General features: G+C 51.8%; 7 protein-coding genes and 1 non-coding gene across 8 annotated transcripts; 5 read left to right on the top strand and 3 right to left on the bottom strand.

Moving 5' to 3' along the window:
- Positions 1 to 35: 35 nt before the first annotated feature.
- AtWU_09693 (coatamer subunit protein) lies at positions 36 to 2,465 on the bottom strand (the record flags this gene model as incomplete). Its single annotated transcript, XM_035504799.1, has 1 exon — positions 36 to 2,465. One exon carries the CDS (start codon positions 2,463 to 2,465, stop codon positions 36 to 38), a length of 2,430 nt encoding a protein of 809 aa, XP_035360692.1.
- Positions 2,466 to 2,934: 469 nt separating this feature from the next.
- AtWU_t239 lies at positions 2,935 to 3,061 on the bottom strand. Its single transcript has one exon. It is a non-coding gene (tRNA).
- A 2,523-nt stretch (positions 3,062 to 5,584) lies between these two features.
- On the top strand, positions 5,585 to 6,844 carry AtWU_09692 (similar to An16g04370; the record flags this gene model as incomplete). Its single annotated transcript, XM_035504798.1, has 1 exon — positions 5,585 to 6,844. The coding sequence occupies one exon, from the start codon at positions 5,585 to 5,587 to the stop codon at positions 6,842 to 6,844; it is 1,260 nt and encodes a 419-aa protein (XP_035360691.1).
- Positions 6,845 to 9,240: 2,396 nt separating this feature from the next.
- Positions 9,241 to 11,388, top strand: AtWU_09691 (uncharacterized protein; the record flags this gene model as incomplete). The annotated part of the gene is made up of 1 exon (XM_035504797.1): positions 9,241 to 11,388. The coding sequence occupies one exon, from the start codon at positions 9,241 to 9,243 to the stop codon at positions 11,386 to 11,388; it is 2,148 nt and encodes a 715-aa protein (XP_035360690.1).
- An 894-nt stretch (positions 11,389 to 12,282) lies between these two features.
- Positions 12,283 to 12,760, top strand: AtWU_09690 (uncharacterized protein; the record flags this gene model as incomplete). The annotated part of the gene is made up of 2 exons (XM_035504796.1): positions 12,283 to 12,487; positions 12,552 to 12,760. 2 exons carry the CDS (start codon positions 12,283 to 12,285, stop codon positions 12,758 to 12,760), a joined length of 414 nt encoding a protein of 137 aa, XP_035360689.1.
- Positions 12,761 to 13,111: 351 nt separating this feature from the next.
- AtWU_09689 (dolichyl-phosphate beta-D-mannosyltransferase) lies at positions 13,112 to 13,912 on the top strand (the record flags this gene model as incomplete). The annotated part of the gene is made up of 2 exons (XM_035504795.1): positions 13,112 to 13,212; positions 13,279 to 13,912. 2 exons carry the CDS (start codon positions 13,112 to 13,114, stop codon positions 13,910 to 13,912), a joined length of 735 nt encoding a protein of 244 aa, XP_035360688.1.
- Positions 13,913 to 14,088: 176 nt separating this feature from the next.
- Positions 14,089 to 15,141, bottom strand: AtWU_09688 (uncharacterized protein; the record flags this gene model as incomplete). Its single annotated transcript, XM_035504794.1, has 2 exons — positions 14,089 to 15,057; positions 15,112 to 15,141. 2 exons carry the CDS (start codon positions 15,139 to 15,141, stop codon positions 14,089 to 14,091), a joined length of 999 nt encoding a protein of 332 aa, XP_035360687.1.
- Positions 15,142 to 15,819: 678 nt separating this feature from the next.
- On the top strand, positions 15,820 to 18,130 carry AtWU_09687 (transcription factor TFIIIC subunit TFC6; the record flags this gene model as incomplete). Its single annotated transcript, XM_035504793.1, has 2 exons — positions 15,820 to 17,233; positions 17,283 to 18,130. 2 exons carry the CDS (start codon positions 15,820 to 15,822, stop codon positions 18,128 to 18,130), a joined length of 2,262 nt encoding a protein of 753 aa, XP_035360686.1.
- Positions 18,131 to 18,794: the final 664 nt, after the last annotated feature.

Genomic DNA, 18,794 nt, shown 5'->3' with positions numbered 1-18,794 from the left:
TCCGTCTTCACCATCCAGACCCGAGCAGCCCTATATCACTCATCGTCTGAATCGGCAAACATATCTTCGGCTTTGGGCCGCGGCTTTCGGGCTGGCGGTTGGTACTCCGGTTGGGCTGGTGGCTCGGCTGGTTTTTGTGGTTGCTCTTCCGACTCCCTGGGATCTTCCTCTGCAGCAGAGTCTTCTTCCATTGGCTCCCCATCCGGCCCTTCCAGGTCGCTGTCCTCCATAGGTTCTCCATCAATATCACTCATAGATTCCCCATCAAAACCCTCAACCGCTGCTGGCGCAGCCGTCGGCTTATCGACATCCATCCGGTGAGGATGTGTTTCAGACGCTCGCCCAGGATCAAACTTCCCGGAGGTAGCATCCTCATCGACAGTCTTCCAGCGGCTCTTATTCTTGGAGAATGCGGTCGCGGCGCGTTCGGCCTCCGCCTTCTCTCTCTCTTCTCGTAACTCCTCTTCTGTGAGTGGCGGCTTCTCAAATATCTGGAAGAAGTGTTCTTGGCTTGACTGTGGAAACACACACCAGCCTTCCCACAGATGAAGAAGAGTGCCAACGCTGCGCTTCCACTTTTCGGCCCTCAGCCGACCCCATCTGAAGTCCTTCTCAAGTCTACCCAAGTGCTCGAAAACCTGGTGTGTCTTCAGGGCAGACTCAAACAGCTGTCGATACCGCCAAGCATGTCGCACCCCGCTCGTGGCGGAAGATGAGAGGATGTCGGAAACTAGATAGAGACCGACTAACTTCGCAGCTGATGTATCTAGATTCTCCTTCGTCGGTGGCCGCCCTTCTTCAGCGGGATTATCCTTGGCTAGGTCTGCTTGTTCACGACGGGCAATTCCTGTTTCTGCCTCACGATCGGGATTCGCCCCAGTGTAGGCAAACGGGTTCATGATGTTCGATACAATCATTTCCACGACTTCGTCGGCCCCTGCGCCCGCGTGCTCAATGGCGAAAGCAGTAACTCGAGCAACATCTCCCTTTCGTAATTTGGCATGCGTAGTCGGAAGTCGAGCAAGCAGATGGGTTAGCTTGGCCTTCTGTAAAGGATTCATATAGCCCAGTCCCTCATTTGCGGCGCCAGGGCCCTCTGCTGGCGGTGCACCGCCAAGGTTCCGCCTTTCGTCCTCATAATCCGACATCTCTTCGTCAGAGGAGTCGTAGTCATCGTCCGTTACAAACTCGTCCATGCGTGTTGTATACTCGAACTTGATATGTGCCTCCGGCGGGGCCCAATTCGCACCACCCTCGAATATAGTGCATGGTGGTTGCGGCCGACCCCGTCGATTTGCTGGAGGGCGGGTATTGGTGAGAATCTCCCACAGTTTCCACCTATAGTACACCCCACCAGCACTTCTAGCATTCCAAATCCATGCCCATTTCTCGTCTCTCTGAACCTCGGGTCTGCTCATGAGCAGCGCCTCAAACTCCGGTCCATAGCTCAATAAGTTCTCCAGTGTCTTGTGTATCAACTTCAGTTGTTTCAAGTCTGACGGTGCCTTCACCTCAACCTGGGTGGAAGGACCAGGCCTCCCATAAGCCAATCCGTACGACGATGGTGGCGCGAATCCTCCACGATGCATACCCGGGGGTGGAGCACGATTGAGTCGACCAGGAATATCGGGCGTTATCGACTTGGCGCCAAAGGGAAGAGAGCTTGCGGAAGACAGGCCGACAGTGACCGGCATCGTCGAGCCAATAGCGGCAGAGGAAAGGTGTCTCGAGATTGTCAAATAGTATCCCCATCCTAGATATCTGTTCTGTAGAGCGCTAACAGTGCTATCGATATCCGAGGCCGCGGACTCATTCGCCAGAGTCACAATGGCGGCTACCGATTTCCGGTCGTTTATAGGCTGGCCCGGGGGTCGCAGGATCTTGACATTGTCAACAGTCAACACAGATGGTATCAAAGACTTAAGCACCGAAGGCGAAGTTCCCGGCGGTAGGGACGCAAGATATAACGTAGGTTTCGCAGCAGCCCGTTCAGCCTCTTTCGCATCAGCAGCTGCTTCATCCTCATCGTCCGAAGCACGGAAAGCCGACGCGGCAGCCGGTGCAGGATTATCAAACCCCAATACCCCCGACGCTGTATCCCGATTGCGGTGTAATGGCTGGAATCCTTCATGTGGGCGCTTTCTCGGAGGTGGTGGTCCAAGAGTACCAGGACCGCTCAAGCGCGGCCCCGAGCTCGTGAAATGGCGTTTTCCGGGGCCTCCAAAGCCTGGATTCTTGGGGGGAAATCGGCTCAATCGTCCATCGGAGGCGTGTCTGTCGTGAGCTGGCGAGTCATCTTCGAATGACTTGACGAAGTCCTCGTATACGGCGGCGGTCTCGGCTTGCTCGCGGGCTCGTTTGGCTTCCGCTTCGGCTTTCTGGCGTTCGAAGAGCGACTTCTTGGGGATTGCGGACAGTTTGGCCGAGATGTCCGGGAAGCCTTTTGATTTCGACTCGTCCGACATGGCGGCCAAGCTTCAGCGGCGAGAAGCCTCTTGTTGGGGGAGTAGGTATGTTTGACAGAGGGGGAAATTGGAGAAGCTGGTCGGTCGGTCGGCCTTGGGCGCGGAGGCGGAGATAGACCTGTTGCGGCCTGAGGCATGCATGCATCAGCATAGCTACTGCGACTGCATCTTTCTACATTGGGATGCTATCTGCATGTCCAATTGCGAGGGACTTGCTCGTAGTACTTGCTATGTTCAGCCTACAGATTGTTTCTTTTAGACAGAGACGGAGAGCCAAGCTCAGCAAAATGACGCCTGTGTGATTCTACGGACTTCATGGATAATGAATGATGCAATTCTGCAATTCTGCAATAGCAACGAACTGACCAACATAGCGCCATTGAGTATTATCTCAGTGAACAATGCAACTAAGATAACTTGTCAGGTTACTAGAGTACAAAAAGTAAGAAAAAGCAAAAAAAGATGGGAATGAGCCCAGCCCGGCTCGATCGGACAACCTTACGATCTGGAGTCGCTGTTGATGTGGTTAGTGGATGTTGGAACCATTGTTTGATTCAGTGAAACTTACTACGCGCTACCAATTGCGCCATAGGCCCATTTGTTGAAAAACGTTTTTAGTAGGTCAACCCATATCGAGCGAACTCAAGATCCCTATGGAGTATGCTCGCTCGTCGATTCTTCTTGGAGAGAGTTTTGATGAAAGCCATGAATAACTGATAACAAATGATTACTGTTAGTTCATTAGAATATGGAACTGCCATAGCGCGCTTATATTTGGTGACTGATAAAGTCATGCTAGCTTTGGTTGCCCCGCGTTCTTCGCCTCGGTCTCGTTCACGCTCTCTTGCTCTTTCACTGTCTAGGTCTGGTGGCAGTATGGCAAAAGTTGAGCTCAGGCTTTTGTACTATATGAAATTTGTATGCTAGTCATGTAATTTCACATGCTGTCATTGGCTTTTTTTTTCCGTGGTTGTATCGCAGTCAACTCCTCCGTCGGAGGGGTCATTGGATGTCTGGATATATATTTCCGTAGGATCATGCACAAGTCATGCCACCGGCCCTCAGCTAAGTACCGGTGATTTCCAGTAAACAGTACCAGTAGTGACACGGTACCTCAATATCAAACACGCCAGCTACGGATGCGCTCTTAATGGGTAGTACCGTGAATTCACCGTGGCTGGTGGCATGCCAAGGCTTTCAAGTTGTAGACCTCAAATCCAGTAGCTTTAACCATGGAGTATATATGAGAGGCTTGGATACCAAGCCAACTGCCATTAATACAGACCATGCTGCTTTGTGCCGAGCGGCTCATGCCCGACTCGTGCACCGAAGGCATGACATAGTGGCACTGAGATTGTGCCACTGGATATGAGAGCGTAACATAGAATGTCCCACAAAGTCACCGCTAGACCTGCCTTTCTAGTCAATTCAGTGGTGGTTGGATATGTCGATAGAATGAACCCCAATGTCCGAGAACCACCTCCCCAAGCGCACGGTGACTGAACTTTCTTGCCTGATCAGCAAAGAAATCATATCGTACCCTTGCCGAGATATGAAGGAAGTATCCATACGGGGATACCAGACTGGCCGGCACACCTTATCAGCACATATACACACCCACTATTGCTAAGTATTGTGAATATCCTCGTACTCAGAGCGCCAAACCAGTGCGAGGGCGTGCAAAGTTAAGATGACGATCTTACCGCAAGGCCAAAGGAAAGATCCGTGCGTGAGATCGGACAATGGCGATATCAGTGCGTCACTGAAGGAGTAGAGGATGTCTGACGTGTGAACTAAGAACATGCGCGCCAACTAGTACACTTAAAGTAAGTGATCAGTTCACCCAATTGCAAGACATCTCTACAGCAAGGTCGGGAAAGAACTGGAACCGACCACAAAAAATCGGCCCAAGCGATTCTAGGATGCAAAGAGCGTTGATGGGAGAACTCCGACGACTCCATTCCCAGAGAGTCAATGCTGCCAATCCACCAATAGACGTGTAACAGCACAGCGAATCTGAGTGCCTCAGTTCGAGAACCTGAAGGCTCCGATAAAAACCCGCGTGTGTTATCGGATCATCCCAGAAGCACCACTGGGCCGATTACGAGTATCGACAGTTCCACTAGGCCCCGGGCGATTCCTGGTTACACGACCCAGGGACTGATGTCAGACAATTAGTAGCAGCCTTGTGCCAACCCAGGCCTGTTTTCCAACCCAAAGCGTTGCATCCTGACCTGTGGGGGATAATTCACGATCTGGCCTGGAATGTGGACTGGTTGGAAGGTCTGGCCGGGCTTCAGACAGAACCTGCGGACTCCGTCGGTTGTAACTGCTGTGAGGGTGTAGTCTCTCCACAGAGCGTCCAGGGTACCTGACAGCGGATAAACCCAACCACATGGCATACCCAATGTAGGAGGGTCATAATGGTGGGCCATTTGGAACAACTAGTCTGAGCCAGTTGTGAACTGTGAGGGGTTATGGTGGCTCCGGGTCTTTTTCTTAATTGTTGTGGCCTGGTCATCGTTGGTTCTCAGCAGATTGCAGTCTGACTGGTTGATTGTTACTAGGCAGAACTCCACCTTCAGAACCACTATTTCTTTGAGATCGGTGCGTGGATCCATCGACGGGAAACTTCCTCTACTGTTGTGATATTTAAAACGGTTCAGCCAATCGGGCCGGCCACCAACACCAGAATGAAAGAAGGATGCCGCTTAATCATCTTTTCTTGACCAGAACAAAACACAGCTTGAACAATGGACAGCTTCAAATTGTCGACCGTCTGAAGCCATGCCAACAAACAAAGGCAGTTTATTGATTAGTAAAACCTCGACCGAGGAAAAGCCCGCCATTGTATGAGACATAGGCACAATATGGCGGCTTTTTTCATGGCCTACCTATTGCCTTGTTCGTCATCATCCAAAACCCATAGCTGTAACAAGCCAGTCTGAGAAGCCATGGGATCCTTGTGTCACCATGGCTTGCCGTCTGATTGGATTAGTATATAGGCATCTCATGCTGTCCATGGCAGAATATGTTGAAATCATAGTTTATAACGAGCTGGCATCACAGCTCCGGCATAGAACCCTATCCGTGCTATAACTCGGCACCAATCATTCGCTATGGGCAACTGCGTTTCTTCAAGTTGGGGGAAGTGGGCGTTGTGTGTACAAGATAGCGCGACTTCGGCCCGATCTTGGTCTTCCACAGACTTCAGTGTGAGGTCACTTCTATCCCAGTCACTACCAGAGCAGCCATCGACCGAGCCGTCATCTCCCGAGCAGGAAACAGCGGAGCAGGCAGTGCTCGAAGAACCCCGAAAGGTATCTCAGAATCTCGATACTCTGCCTGCAGAGCTATTCGACATGATCGCCAGCTACCTTGACCGGGATGGGCTCTATAGCCTCTATCTCGTCTCCCAAAGGGTGAGCAAACTGGCATACCCGTCCATTCTTGCTTCCTTACATGCCAGGAAACACACCGGGCTCACGCCCATAGAGATCGAAAACATTCACACTCTGGCGATTGATCCCACAATCAATCACCTTCCCAGGTCGTTGCATGTAACCGTGCCCTATATCGGGTACAGTGCTGCACGGAAGGTAAGTTGGGGGCGCCTATCTTACGACCGCAAGGCCCTTCATGAGCTTCCAGAGATGAAAGCATTGAGGCAGGACTTGAATCGGTTAGTCAACTGCAAGGAGTTTCATTTCACACTCACCAGGGCAGGGTCGACTTTGGAGAACAAGATCATGTACATCGAGGACGCTCTTTATGCAGTCCTTGCTGAAAACACCGTCCCAGTCGAGAAACTCATACTGGACAGCAGGGTTGTTAAGTCGCGGGCGAACGAGAAGTCAATGATGCACCCAAATCTTGCAAGGGTGTGGAGGCGCCTGAAGTCGCTCAAGATTACCGAGTCGCCCTCATTGGATTTTTCGAGAGGTACTGCTCTCTCCCACATCCTTCAGCACGCCCCAGAACTTCGAAGCCTTTCCCTCCACAGTCTAGCTGACACCCCTGCACGTCGTTCAACAATATTCAAGTTAGCCAGCTCCGCAAACATACGAACTAACCGACTCGAGAAGCTGAGGCTCTCTTATCTCACAGTTGAGCCGGAAGATTTGATCATGTGGCTGACACGCTTTAATAGTACCCTGAGGATACTGGACCTTCAATCCATTGGCCTGGCGCACGGAAGCTGGGTCAATGTAGTCCAGCACATCCTCGACTCATGTCCTAACTTGCAGAAAGTTGTTGTGGACTACCCCTGGGTTTCTGAATGGAACCGGCGTGCCTGGGATAAATTTGAGTGCTCGGGGCCAGATATTCGGATAAAGCTAGAGCAATTCAAGCAGAGCGCCACTGAAGCCAAAATTTAACTTGTCAAGGGCGACGTCCCGGCAAGTATCCACTCGTTTGTGTACAAAAGTACGATCTCTGTATATGTTTGAGTTTGGAGATGCTGTCTAGTACATAGATTCCTTTTGTTTGTTGTGTGTACATTTCTGTGAACATTCCCATACTTTCGTCGTGTCTATTGCATGTTTTGAGGTTCCGCTCTATGTGATGTAAGCTGCCCACCCTTTCGGTGTTTGCTTTTCTTTTTGTCAATTTTTGTTCTGTTCTTTCTTTTTTTTCTACCCCTCTCATTCATTGGCCCTTGATTAGATGGTTCCTGACAGACAGGTACCAGATGCCATGGGTCGCCCACCATCCGGATCATCCCATGGTCTATATGACCGGCAGGAGATCGTGCATGGTAGCGAGCCAGGCTACCATCACTTGCTTAGACTATTGCCCTTAGCATAATATAATTCAAGAATTGTGTTCAACCATTGTGTGTGTCTGTCACTTGACCTGAAGCCTGTGTGACAGGCCGGAAACGGCGAAAAGAGCGTCCGTCCATTCCTATGATATAATGGCCCGACCGCATGATAACCAAACCGCGTAGATCTTGAAGATGCGTGCATCCTTACCCAAGCCAGGGATTGCGCGCGCCTTTCCGAATTCGGCCAGATAGAGTTTTCCGAGCCATGCACTACTTCAACTAGGTCCTCGCGGGTTCCACCGGCAGCACCTCACGAACCCTTCTTCAGAGTCGGGCGGATATGACTAGACCCCTCTGTCTCCAGTAGTGGCCGCTAGTTTGGTTGGTCCTGGCCGTTTTAGTTTTTTTCGTTCCTCGCTTTTGCCTCCAGCGAGATAGTCCGCCTCCTGGAGGTTGTCCGAACTCGAGGCGGATCATACCCGATCGAGGCAAAGAAGGTGTGGGTTTCCATGTGTACGGTTAGTTTAGCTCATTTTGGCATATTTGATTGTGGAGGATAGGGCGGATCAAGGGACCAGGGAAGATGAATGAATGGAAAGAAGGGAATCGAAGTAGAAGAAAAAGAAGAAGCGCCCACAACGCAGAAAAAACAAAATATCCACCGATCGGATCAGATCACCTATGGAAAGGTCTGTAGACGAGATACTTGGAATTAGCGAAGTCATGCTGCCAAGGAACGGGATGAATCCGGAGCACACCGCTTGGGACTAAGGGAAGAAGCGACCGGTGTCTCTGCTGCAGGCGCCTCTGACGACGATGGGGGGGAGGAAGATGTAGTGTAGTGTTTCAGGCCCAAAGTTGCTTCGCAAGGAGGGAGGAGAGAGAGAGAGAGGGGAGTGGGAAAGTGGGAGTGTGGGTGCGTTACTTGAGTGGTCACGCCTCCACGCCGGTTGCTTGCCGGGGTACTTTGCCTCATACTTTCAGCGCCGGATAGGGCCTGAAAAGATGACAAGAACCATGGCCAGTGTTTCACGTCTGTTATTCGAAAAATTTCGTTTTTTTAATTTTTATTTTATTATTTTATATACTTACAGATCCTTTCTTACTTACATGGAAGCAAGTGGGTAGTTGAATGTTCTAGGCCAGCACGGCAGAACAGAAAAGAGGGAGGTAGACTACCCCGTATCTGTCACTACGACAGCGCGACTAGATAGATAGATAGTAAGTAACCCGTAGTGGCGAGGCGCAGCAGTAGCTACATGCCACAAATAGAACACAAATCGACTATGACGGGAGGAGACGGAGTATCTATCTAGAGACTACGCAATAAGAATGAATGGTTTGATAGTTAAATGGAAGGACTTGCTGAAATTTAATTCTTTTCCAATGTCCCAAGTCCATCCTTTCGTTTTCATTAGCTTGATTCTTGTTATTGTTGCAATCCAGCGTCACTCTCTTTCTTGGGTCCCGAAAAGAAAAGAGGCCGCCCACTTTTTTCGCTCGTTTGCCCACTTCCAGTCCGCGCTAAACCCCCTTCGGCCACAGCTCGGGCGGCCCTGGCTTCCTGAGGCAGCAGCCACTCCGTCCCCAACTCGTCCGACTGACTTGAACTGGCCTTGACTGGCTTGAAACTCGGCTCTTCTTCCCCTTCCCTTCTCCTCTTTCTCATTCCTCCCTCCACTACCTAATCACCACCACCACTACCACCACCATCACGACCTCCTACCCTCTCCCACTTCCATCCCACCAACGCTTCATCCTCTCTATCCTCGTCCTATCTTTTTAGATACCTTTCTTCCTTTGGCTGTCGTGATTTTTATCACTCTTTTATCCCCTTCCTCTCCTTCCGACTCGTCACTCTTTCCCGCTCACTCTCTCTCGCTCTCTCCTTCTTAACTCTCAATCTCCTCTACTCGGTAACCGGCTTCAGTCGACCCAGGTGACTGGCCGACTCCTCTGAGAGATTGATTGAAACAAACAGGTAGCCCGACAGGGCTGTTCAACGCCATGTCTGGGCGTCTATCATCCGACCACAACCGTTCCTTCTCGCAGTCCTCGCGACCCCCGTCTCAACAAGTCGATTCAATGCATCATCGTTCCATGTCTGGTCGCTCCTCCAACCCCAATGTCTTCTCCGACGAATACTCCTTAGAACCTATCGATGCCGAACAAGCCACTCTCACCCCTCGAAGCCCCTCCATCTCCTCCAGTGTCTCCTCCAACACCCTTCGTGGTTCGGTACCCCAACAGCAGCAGCCCAAGGCCTACAACACCATCCCTCCGACCGATGCCGAATTAGCTGAGGATCCTTTCGGCGATGAGGCTCGGGTTTCCTTCGATGAAACCCCCCACCGATCGAGTCTTCCTCCGAAGGGGGTGGATCTAGCGAATCGCAACTCCGTCGCGTCCACCGCTCCTTCCATCACCAGTCGCAGCCAAAGTGCCTCCTCGCGTTTCTCCATGCCCGTTCGGGCTTTGAGCCCCTACACGGGGGCAACCGGTCCCAGCCATCCGTATGCGATGTACCCGCAGGTCGGCGTTAGTCGCTCTCCCAGTGTGGCCACCACATCGACATTACGACCGGTGGACCGACCGTTAGAGGACACGACTGCCCCTCAGCATCCGTATGCAATGTACCCACAGAACGTGGTAGCAGAGGATGACGGAATTGACAACTCCATGGTACCTCTTGGCTTTCCCGGACACAACGCGCAAGTCTATCAGCGACCACCTAACCGGGCCGATGACGACCTTGGCGACTTAATTGGACCGGATGGTCATACTGAACAACTACCTCCTTACTCTCGTTATCCCGAAAATGCTGTTCCCAAAGTGGAGGGCACCTTTGCGACCGTCAATGATGCTGGCATCATACAAGACGAAATCCTCCATAATGAGCGTGCTGGACCACCCATGTCGGAGGTTTCCTCAAATACACTAGTGATGGAAAATACAACCAGTGGAGGCGGTAACAGTAACGGTAACGGTAACGGTAATGGAAACAGAGGCCTCGAAGAGCCGCCGGTCACTGGGGTCATGGCATTCGAGGAGAAATTGAAGAGTAAAGGCAAGAAAAAGGCATGTTGTGGATTACCGGTCTGGACGCTGGTTTTGGTGGGAGTGGTTATGCTTATTGGGGGGTGCATTGGTGGTATTATTGGCGGCGTATTAGGGGCAAGAAAGGCAGCCGAGCAAGACCACGGAGGCCAGCCAAGTCGCCCACATATCGTGACGGTGACGGAGACGCCCAGGATGGACGCGACTCCAGTGACAGCCACGCCCACCAATCTGCTGACGCTTCCTACTGGCCAATACGCTGTCCCCGCATCTCCTAAGAACCAGTCGAAGTTCTGCGTGGCTGATTCGGACTACCGCGTGTCGTGGGGTTGCCTCAATTCGGGCAAGATCCCTATCAATGTTGGAGGCACGGACGAGCAACGCAATATTACATTCGAGGACTCATACGACAGCGCTTATTCTTCTTCACTCACTTACGGTGCCCAGCAGCCCGTCTTCTCTAACCCCACTCAGAATTTGAGTATGATGATGGACTCCAATGATCTCAGCTTTGGCCCAGCTTTGACCTTCATGACGTTCTATGATAAATTGGTCATTGTGCCGCAGGATAGCTTCCCATCGAGCTCGTCCTCCAAACGAGACTATGTGACTGAAGATGAAGTCGTGTCGAGTATGCTGAGTCGCAAGGAAACGGCTCAGGCCGGCGACAAGCCGTGGTTCTGTTGGTGGAATAGCACGGTCATGGAGTTCTTTTTGTACATCAATGAGACGACCAAGGAGTATCAGTACAGCAGCACCGCAGTTGTGACGACAACAAGCACTCAGATAGCGCAGGCCACTCAAGGGAGCTCGAACTCCTACTCCAAAAGAGACAGCAGCAGCAGCATCGCCGACTACCCTCGTCGGATCAAGATGGAGGAGAAGCGAGACAACCCTTCAGCCGCCAATCCATACTGCCAGCAGATGCAGGTCCTGGATGACGGCCAAGTCGGCCCAATTTCGCAAGAGACAGTACAAATCAAGGTGGTTCAACCCACGCCGACGACGACCGTGGAGGCCGCCACGGGGACATCGCAGACATATACGGCCAAGGCCGAATATGAGAGCTATTGCTATTGCATATCCCTGACGGACTGATGCGACGGGGCATGAAACCGAAGAACGAAGATGAAACGAGAGCGGCTTTTGTTTTCCAACGTGGCCTCTTACAACCACGGCGTCGGCGTTAGACCAAGGAACGATTTTCTTCTCGACTCACGTGCATATGAATGATTGTCTTGCGAAGACTGCTGGTTTATTTCCTGGGTATGAGATCCGGTACTATTGACAGAGTACGGCGTGCATTCCGTGTATTGAACACCCCTGAAGCTGGGTGGCATTGTCCTTGAGCTATTTTCTGGTTGATTTTGGCTTGCCTATTTGCATTGGCACATTTTCACATTTTTGTCCGACAACAGTTCGGCGGCGTTTTTTGGGTGGGAAACGGTGCCAGGCACTATACACTACGGGCATGACAAGTCATTCGTTTAATTCTATCGAGGCCCGCAACTTCTGGACCTTTCCTTGCTGGTTTTTGTTTTCTATTACCTTGTTATCGGCGGCCATCAATGGGATGGCGTTTGGTATTGTGGCATTTCGACATGTTCTGGCAATATTGTCCGAATTCATTTGCTCTCATGGGCTGAATCAGCCAAGATAATAAATTCTGGGTTCAAGAAATGCTTTTTGGTCTCGCGGGCGAGCGTAACGAGTGCGTCTATTCAGTGGAACAGGTAAATCCTAAGAAATGGGGCGATGTTTGGTCGATCCATGAGTTGCGAGGTGAATGACCGGTCGGCAACGTCATGGCGATCGCGACATCGACCTCTGCCTACTATATAGGTGAACAGCCACTGAATGATGTTACTCCATACTATCTTTCTTTCAAACTACGATCAACCATCTATGATCTATCTATCTGTCTGCTAGATTGTTATATTTTCCATTACAGATATACCATCAATTACCAAGTTTGCTACCATAACCTACATCATGAGCGTCTTCCTCCGTAACCGCCTTTCCCTACGAGCCACACCCTCCTCCATCTCCGCCCGCCAACTGGCACCTCTTCGCAGCGCCTACTACCCCCTGGGACAACGCCTCTACGCTCACAGCTCATACGGGGGCGATGGCGAAACCGAAGCCCAGCAGCCCAATAACCCGCGGAACCAACCCACGCGAGACATTGAACACCCAGGTATGCAGCAGTGATGTTATACACCGGTCGCATAGAAGCTGATCATTCAATTCAATTTATTTAGGACCGCCTGCACCGGACACGGGATCCGCGAAGAGCAGCAGCAGCAGCAAGAAGCCATCGAACAAGGCCCACCCGACCTTAGCTGATGGGGATCAGTCGCCGTATGTCGATAAGGATGGGAAGACCTCAGCGGATGCGCCCGAGGATGTGAGACGGCATAATGAGGAGATTGAGAAGAGGGCGGATCGGCCGTCGGAACGGGTTGGTTGAGTCAGTCTTTAATTGTTAGTGCGTTTGTGTTTGTGTATGTTTTGTATTTATTATCTGTGATGTGGAATAGATTGTGGATGGAATAAATAGGACTACAATATGCAATCTATGTTGTGAGAGAAAGAGAGAGGAAGTCCGTGCCCTGTCTGCTCCGGATAGTACAGTAGTAGTAAGTCTAGTCTAGACTGGCCACGTTACGACGAACGCGGATCTCCCGCGGCAATAATAATACCTAACCTAACTCACCTCTTTTCTCCTGACGACAACAGTTTCAATCTGTCCGTCACCACCCACACACACTCGCTACTCTATCCAACTGAATCCATTCCCTTTCTTTTACCGTCAAACACAATGGGCGCCGAAAACAAATACTCGGTCATCCTGCCGACCTACAACGAGCGCAGGAACCTCCCTATCATCGTCTGGCTCCTGGAGCGGACCTTTCGCGAGAAGTACTACACCTCCCACCTTCCCTCCCCCCCATCTCTCCATCAATTACTAACGAAGAATAATAATAGCAACCTAGACTGGGAAATCATCATCGTCGATGACGGCAGCCCCGACGGCACCTTGGACATCGCCAAACAACTCCAAAAGCACTACGGCGCGAACCACATCCTGCTGCACCCCCGAGCAGGCAAACTCGGTCTAGGAACGGCCTACATCCACGGCCTCCAATTCACGACCGGCAACTACGTCATCATCATGGACGCCGACTTCAGCCACCACCCGAAATTCATCCCGGAGATGATCCGCATCCAGAAGCTGGGGGACGCCGACATTGTGACGGGCACACGGTACGCGAGCCGCGATGGCATCAAGGGTGGTGTGTACGGATGGGATTTGTTCCGCAAGTTTACTTCCCGCACGGCGAATCTTATTGCGGATGTGATGTTGATGCCTGGGGTGAGTGATTTGACGGGCAGTTTTCGGTTGTATAAGAAGAGTGTGTTGGAGAAGGTTATTCATAGTACGCAGAGTAAGGGGTATAGTTTTCAGATGGAGATGATGGTCCGCGCAAAGGCCATGGGGTTCAGGGTTGCGGAGTGTCCGATTACGTTTGTGGATCGGTTGTATGGCGAGAGTAAGTTGGGGGGAAGTGAGATTGTGGAGTATTTGAAGGGGGTGGTGACGCTTTGGTTGAAGGTTTGAATGAACTATTATACTATGTATGTAGTTGGGTGGTGTGGGTGGTTTTCTTTTATACCCTCTTTTTTTCTTTTTTTAATTCTTTCTAGCTTGAGTGCGATGTATAGTATTTACTGGGTTCAATGTGTGTTTGTCTGCTGTCTAGGCATCTATATGACTTATAGGTAGTGTTGTATGGATTAGAGTCTGGCCAAATACCCCCTCACTCTCTCCACCAACTCCTCTTGTCCAACATCCTGCACATTATGACTCGCCCCCTCGATCACCGCACTCCCCTCCCCATCCCATTTCACCTCTCCAGCCCCCTCATCTGTCACCTTCTGCCACCTCTTCATCAACCCCTCCACATCCAATCCAGGCTTCCTATACTCATCCGCCCCCGAATACAGCGCCATAAGCCTTCCCCCCAACAGCCCCCTCTCCCCCACAACCCCAAACGTCTCACGGAGCTTCTCATCCCCCAGATCCGCACTAAACAAATCATCCTGGCTCGGATTCTCAGGACTCTCGGGACTCGCCAGACTCAAAAACCTCCACGCATTGACCGGCGTCTCCGCATCCAATCCCACCAAACTCGTCAGATTCAGCGGCAAAATCGCTCTCGGATCCTCAACCACAGCAGCCTTTGCCAATCCAACCAACTGCTCGTACGCACCTCGCGCCTCGGCCGTAGTGATAGTGATGTGCATACCCTCGCGGTCTGAAACGGGCGCTTGCATGATTGCGCCGTCGACGGGGGGTCTGGTGAGGTATTGGAGTCCGTTGACGGCGGGGTTGTGTGGGATTGGGTTCGGGGCTGAGAGGTAGTGAAGGACGTCTTGGGAGCCGGTCGAGTGGCCCATTATGACGATTTTTGATTCAGGGCCTTTGAGTTTCCGGATGTAGGTTATGCACTGGGCGAGGTCTTCGATGTCGCGGTCGAGACTGTTTACGCCCCAGCCTTGGTAGGAGGTTGTGAGGAGGACGTTGAAGACGCTCCATGTGTTCTTGTTGTTGGGGGTGGTTGTGGTGGTGGAGAGGGCGGAGGCGAGGGTTGGGACGTAGGGGACTGTGAGGAGGCCGTCGGTTAGACCGCCGATAAAGAGGAGGGCGTTGGTGCTGGGGGTGCTGTTTGGAGGGGAGAATTCGAAGGCGACGAGGCGGGGGGCCTGGAGTGGTGGTGGTTAGTTGGGTATAGATTTGGAGGGATGGAGGGGATGTACGTAGTGGTGGAGGATGCCAGGATGAGACATGTTGGTTGGTGTGCTTGTAGATGCGTTATAGTATGCGAGTGGAGAAGGGATTGGAGGGTAGTTTCTTGTTAAATAGATGGTAGGTAGAAGGTTGTCAAAGCATTGCTGCTAGCTGCGATGGATTGTGGTTCAAGAGATGCGCAACTACTGCCGGCCCACTGCTTGCATGAGCGGGGTCTTTTAGTGTGGACAGGCTGATACGGAGGTCGTTGGATAGTAGCCACATGAGAAACAGGATAGATGAGTAAATCCTAGCAATAAAAGCTATGCTCACTTATATACAGCACGCTATTAATTAATCCAATGCCAACTTTCACTCCTATAAGATTCATCTTATAGTCAGACTGGATGATGCCGGTATCACATTAGTGGGGCGTAATGCGTATTTACAGGTACCGCCAAGCCCACTTGCCCGGAACAGGAAAACAGCATAGCTCCATCCATCATTCTTCATTTCAGTTATCTTTCTTTTTCTTGCTTCTCTCCGCTAATTGATGCGTCAAACTCTCAATCAAAAGACACAACCTGTCTACAGCATGCCTGATAGCTAGCGCAGCGATTGCCCGCCAGCAGCTAACAAATCTACCCGCCTACCGCAGCTCATGCGCAATGCGACGAACATCTATTCTGACCCTCTAGGAAATCGCACTTAGTACTCCGCACTTTGCCCAATTCACTATGCCTCGTCCCCGCAGATCCAATCGCGCCTCTGGCGCCAGGACAAAATACGTTCATGACCCTTTCGAAGCGGCCGGTCTTAGCGACGAAGGAGAGGGTCCCTCCACCTCCGAAACTCCGCAGCGCAAAAAGGGCAAGGGAAAGGCGAAACAAGCTGTCGCGGATGAGGGTTCCTCGGACGAAGACTTTGCTATGAATGACTCCAACGGAGATGACGACGACGACGATGATGACGAATACAACGATAATGACGTGGAAATGGTCCTTGAGAATGAAGATGAAGATGCAGAGGAAGACGACGATGCGTCGGCCTCAGAAGTTGACGGGGGCAGTCGTCGTCAGCGGAAGAAGCCCGCTGCTGCCGCTACGCCAAAGCCCAGCAGCAGTGTTAAGAAACGTCGACCGGATGGGAGTCTTGCTGTTCCCGGGGAGGAGACGCATTCGCGCGGATCCTGGAACCCCCTTGAGCATGTTGGAAAGGCGGTTCATCTGCGCGTTACATTCGGCACGGATGAGAGGGATATACTTTCTATTATAAGTGCGCGGGATCGCTGGTATAAGGGGGTTGATTCTACGTTTCCGACGCGCGAGACTTTGAACGAGTCGCATGATTTGCCGGATTATGGATATGGGAATTCATTTGGCTTGGAGGCCGAGGACATGAAACGGGAAAGCTCCCGTGCATGGGACTGGTACTATAGTAAGGATGTGGGTGTGCAATTTAGGAGGAGGCAGCGTATTCAGAAGCTTAAGGAGAATGACGCTCGCTCGGTCTACTTTCCTCGTTCCCGAGGACCACATACCGTGCTCGCTGGCCCGGTTGATGACCAGAAGGCCTTTTCCCTCGCCCAGCATGATGTGCTTGATTTCGGCGAGGCATGGGATGATGATGCTTCTAAAGCTCAGAAACAGGGGAAGCAAGCAAAAACAAAACAGCCTGAGCGAAAGAAAAGGAAGCGAGAGGGTTGGCTTCTTAATTTAGGGAACAAAGTTCAGTGTTTGGCCTGGGTGCCAAATCAAACTGGCCTCACGCAGTATCTGTCCGTCGTGGCTCCAATCCTACCAGACCAAAAAGAGCAGTATCCAGATCCGTACAAGGACCAGGCAGCTCCAGCATTCAGACCCTCAGCGCCTTATCCGTCTGCACTGCAGCTTTGGGAGTTCAAGGCTGAAGAAGCCGCGTCACTAACCAAGACAACCGATATGACCTCCAAGCCGCGATTACGCCTCGCGCTGTGTACCGACTGGGGCGATCTGAGGCGAATGGCCTGGTGCCCAATGCCTCGAGACCCGCGGAACGAAGACGACAAAGACGCGCAGAAGAACGTCGGCCTACTGGCAGGCATATGGGGAGACGGCCGGGTGAGGGTCATCGACGTCAAACTGAGTCGTGAGCCGGACCAGACCGAATACTGTACGTCCACCTACCAAAGCAAAGCCCAAGGCGCAAACTAACTGTTCAGACAAACTGCAATCCCCCGTCTTCGAAGCAAAACCACATTCGACCGTATGCACCTCTGTAACATGGCTCTCTCCCAGCGACATCGCCGTAGGCTGTGCCAATGGATTCGTCGCCATCTGGAGCATCGTCTCATCGCCATCCTCCCCCTCCAATCCCATCCCCTACTTCTACCAGCAACTCCACTCGACGTGGATCCTCAACCTCGCCTCCGCCTACCCAACCCATCCCTATCTCATCAGCACCACCTCCATGGACGGCGAAAGCCGACTCACCTCCATCATCGACCCCCAAAAAGACAGCGTCAGCGCAAACCGCATGCGCGTAGGCACCGCTCACCTCACCTACTCCCCACTCCTGCACTCCTTCGTCTCGGGCGACGAAAACGACTTCCTGCGCCTCCTCGCCATCCGCCGCTTCTTCACCTCCACCGCCGTGGCTCGTCTCCCGAGCATGGTCTCCGCCCTCGGACCCTGCAGCTTCTGGCACCCAAGCCTCCTCGTCGGCTGCACCGGCGGCACCGTGCAAGCCACGAATCCCCTCCGACGGATGATGCACGCCAAGGAGAAACAATGGCAACAGACCTGGTTCCAGCATGAGTGGGCGCGTGGCTCAGGCTCAGGCACAGGCACTAGTCGGTTTCACGACGGCTACCGCGCCGAACACACCAGCTTGCTGCGTAATCTCGTCGGTGACCCGAGACTGATTAATGGCACGGCGGTGATTACGATCTTTGATGAAGAAACACACGTCACTGCGCTCTCGTGGAACCCGAATCGCGTGTGCGCCGGGTGGGCTGCTGCGGGGATGGGATGTGGCCTGGTTCGGGTTGAGGATTTGGCATTGTCTTGAGATTTAGGAATTGGAATGGCCTGATTGTAGAGACGAAGAACATATTGCTCGTAATCGAAGGACCAAGAGGAAAACTGTTGTATTACGTAGACTCTCATGTCTGAGAAGTAGCATACATGCATGCAGGGTCCGTCGATCAGCAGCATCTTGAAGCCTGCCTGAGGCTCGTAGGGCAGCATGCGCCCCAGTAAATACTGATACTACTCTTTTGAGGCATGAGTAATATGACGTCCAAATGCAAGACCAGGCACATATACCTAAGGTGTATGTATGTTATGCCGTGGACAATGCCAATACTAATGTTTAAGTAGCATAAGATGATGAACCCCTACCACACGAAATCACCGACCTCATTGAAGAGACCATCAGGACTACTACTACTACTGATCGGTCTAACAAATACACTCATGTGTAGGCATATCACAGCGACCGGTATATTGCACACAATAATTTCAACTAGCTAGCTACTATACGTTCTTCATATTCCTAGCTTGGACCATAACTAAGTACCTAGTTCGACAGGTGAGTAAGTACCATTCCAACATAATTAAGTCTAGCTACAGCCAATCTAATGAGCAATTGCAGGTAATGACGTCTCGTCTCATCTAAGGTCATGTCATGTCATGTCATGTCATGACTCTCTAAATCTTATCTTCTCCTTGAA

Source organism: Aspergillus tubingensis (assembly GCF_013340325.1).
Source record: "Aspergillus tubingensis WU-2223L DNA, scaffold_11, whole genome shotgun sequence".
Taxonomy (NCBI): domain Eukaryota; kingdom Fungi; phylum Ascomycota; class Eurotiomycetes; order Eurotiales; family Aspergillaceae; genus Aspergillus; species Aspergillus tubingensis.
This window is presented reverse-complemented; position numbering and strand designations above follow the sequence as displayed.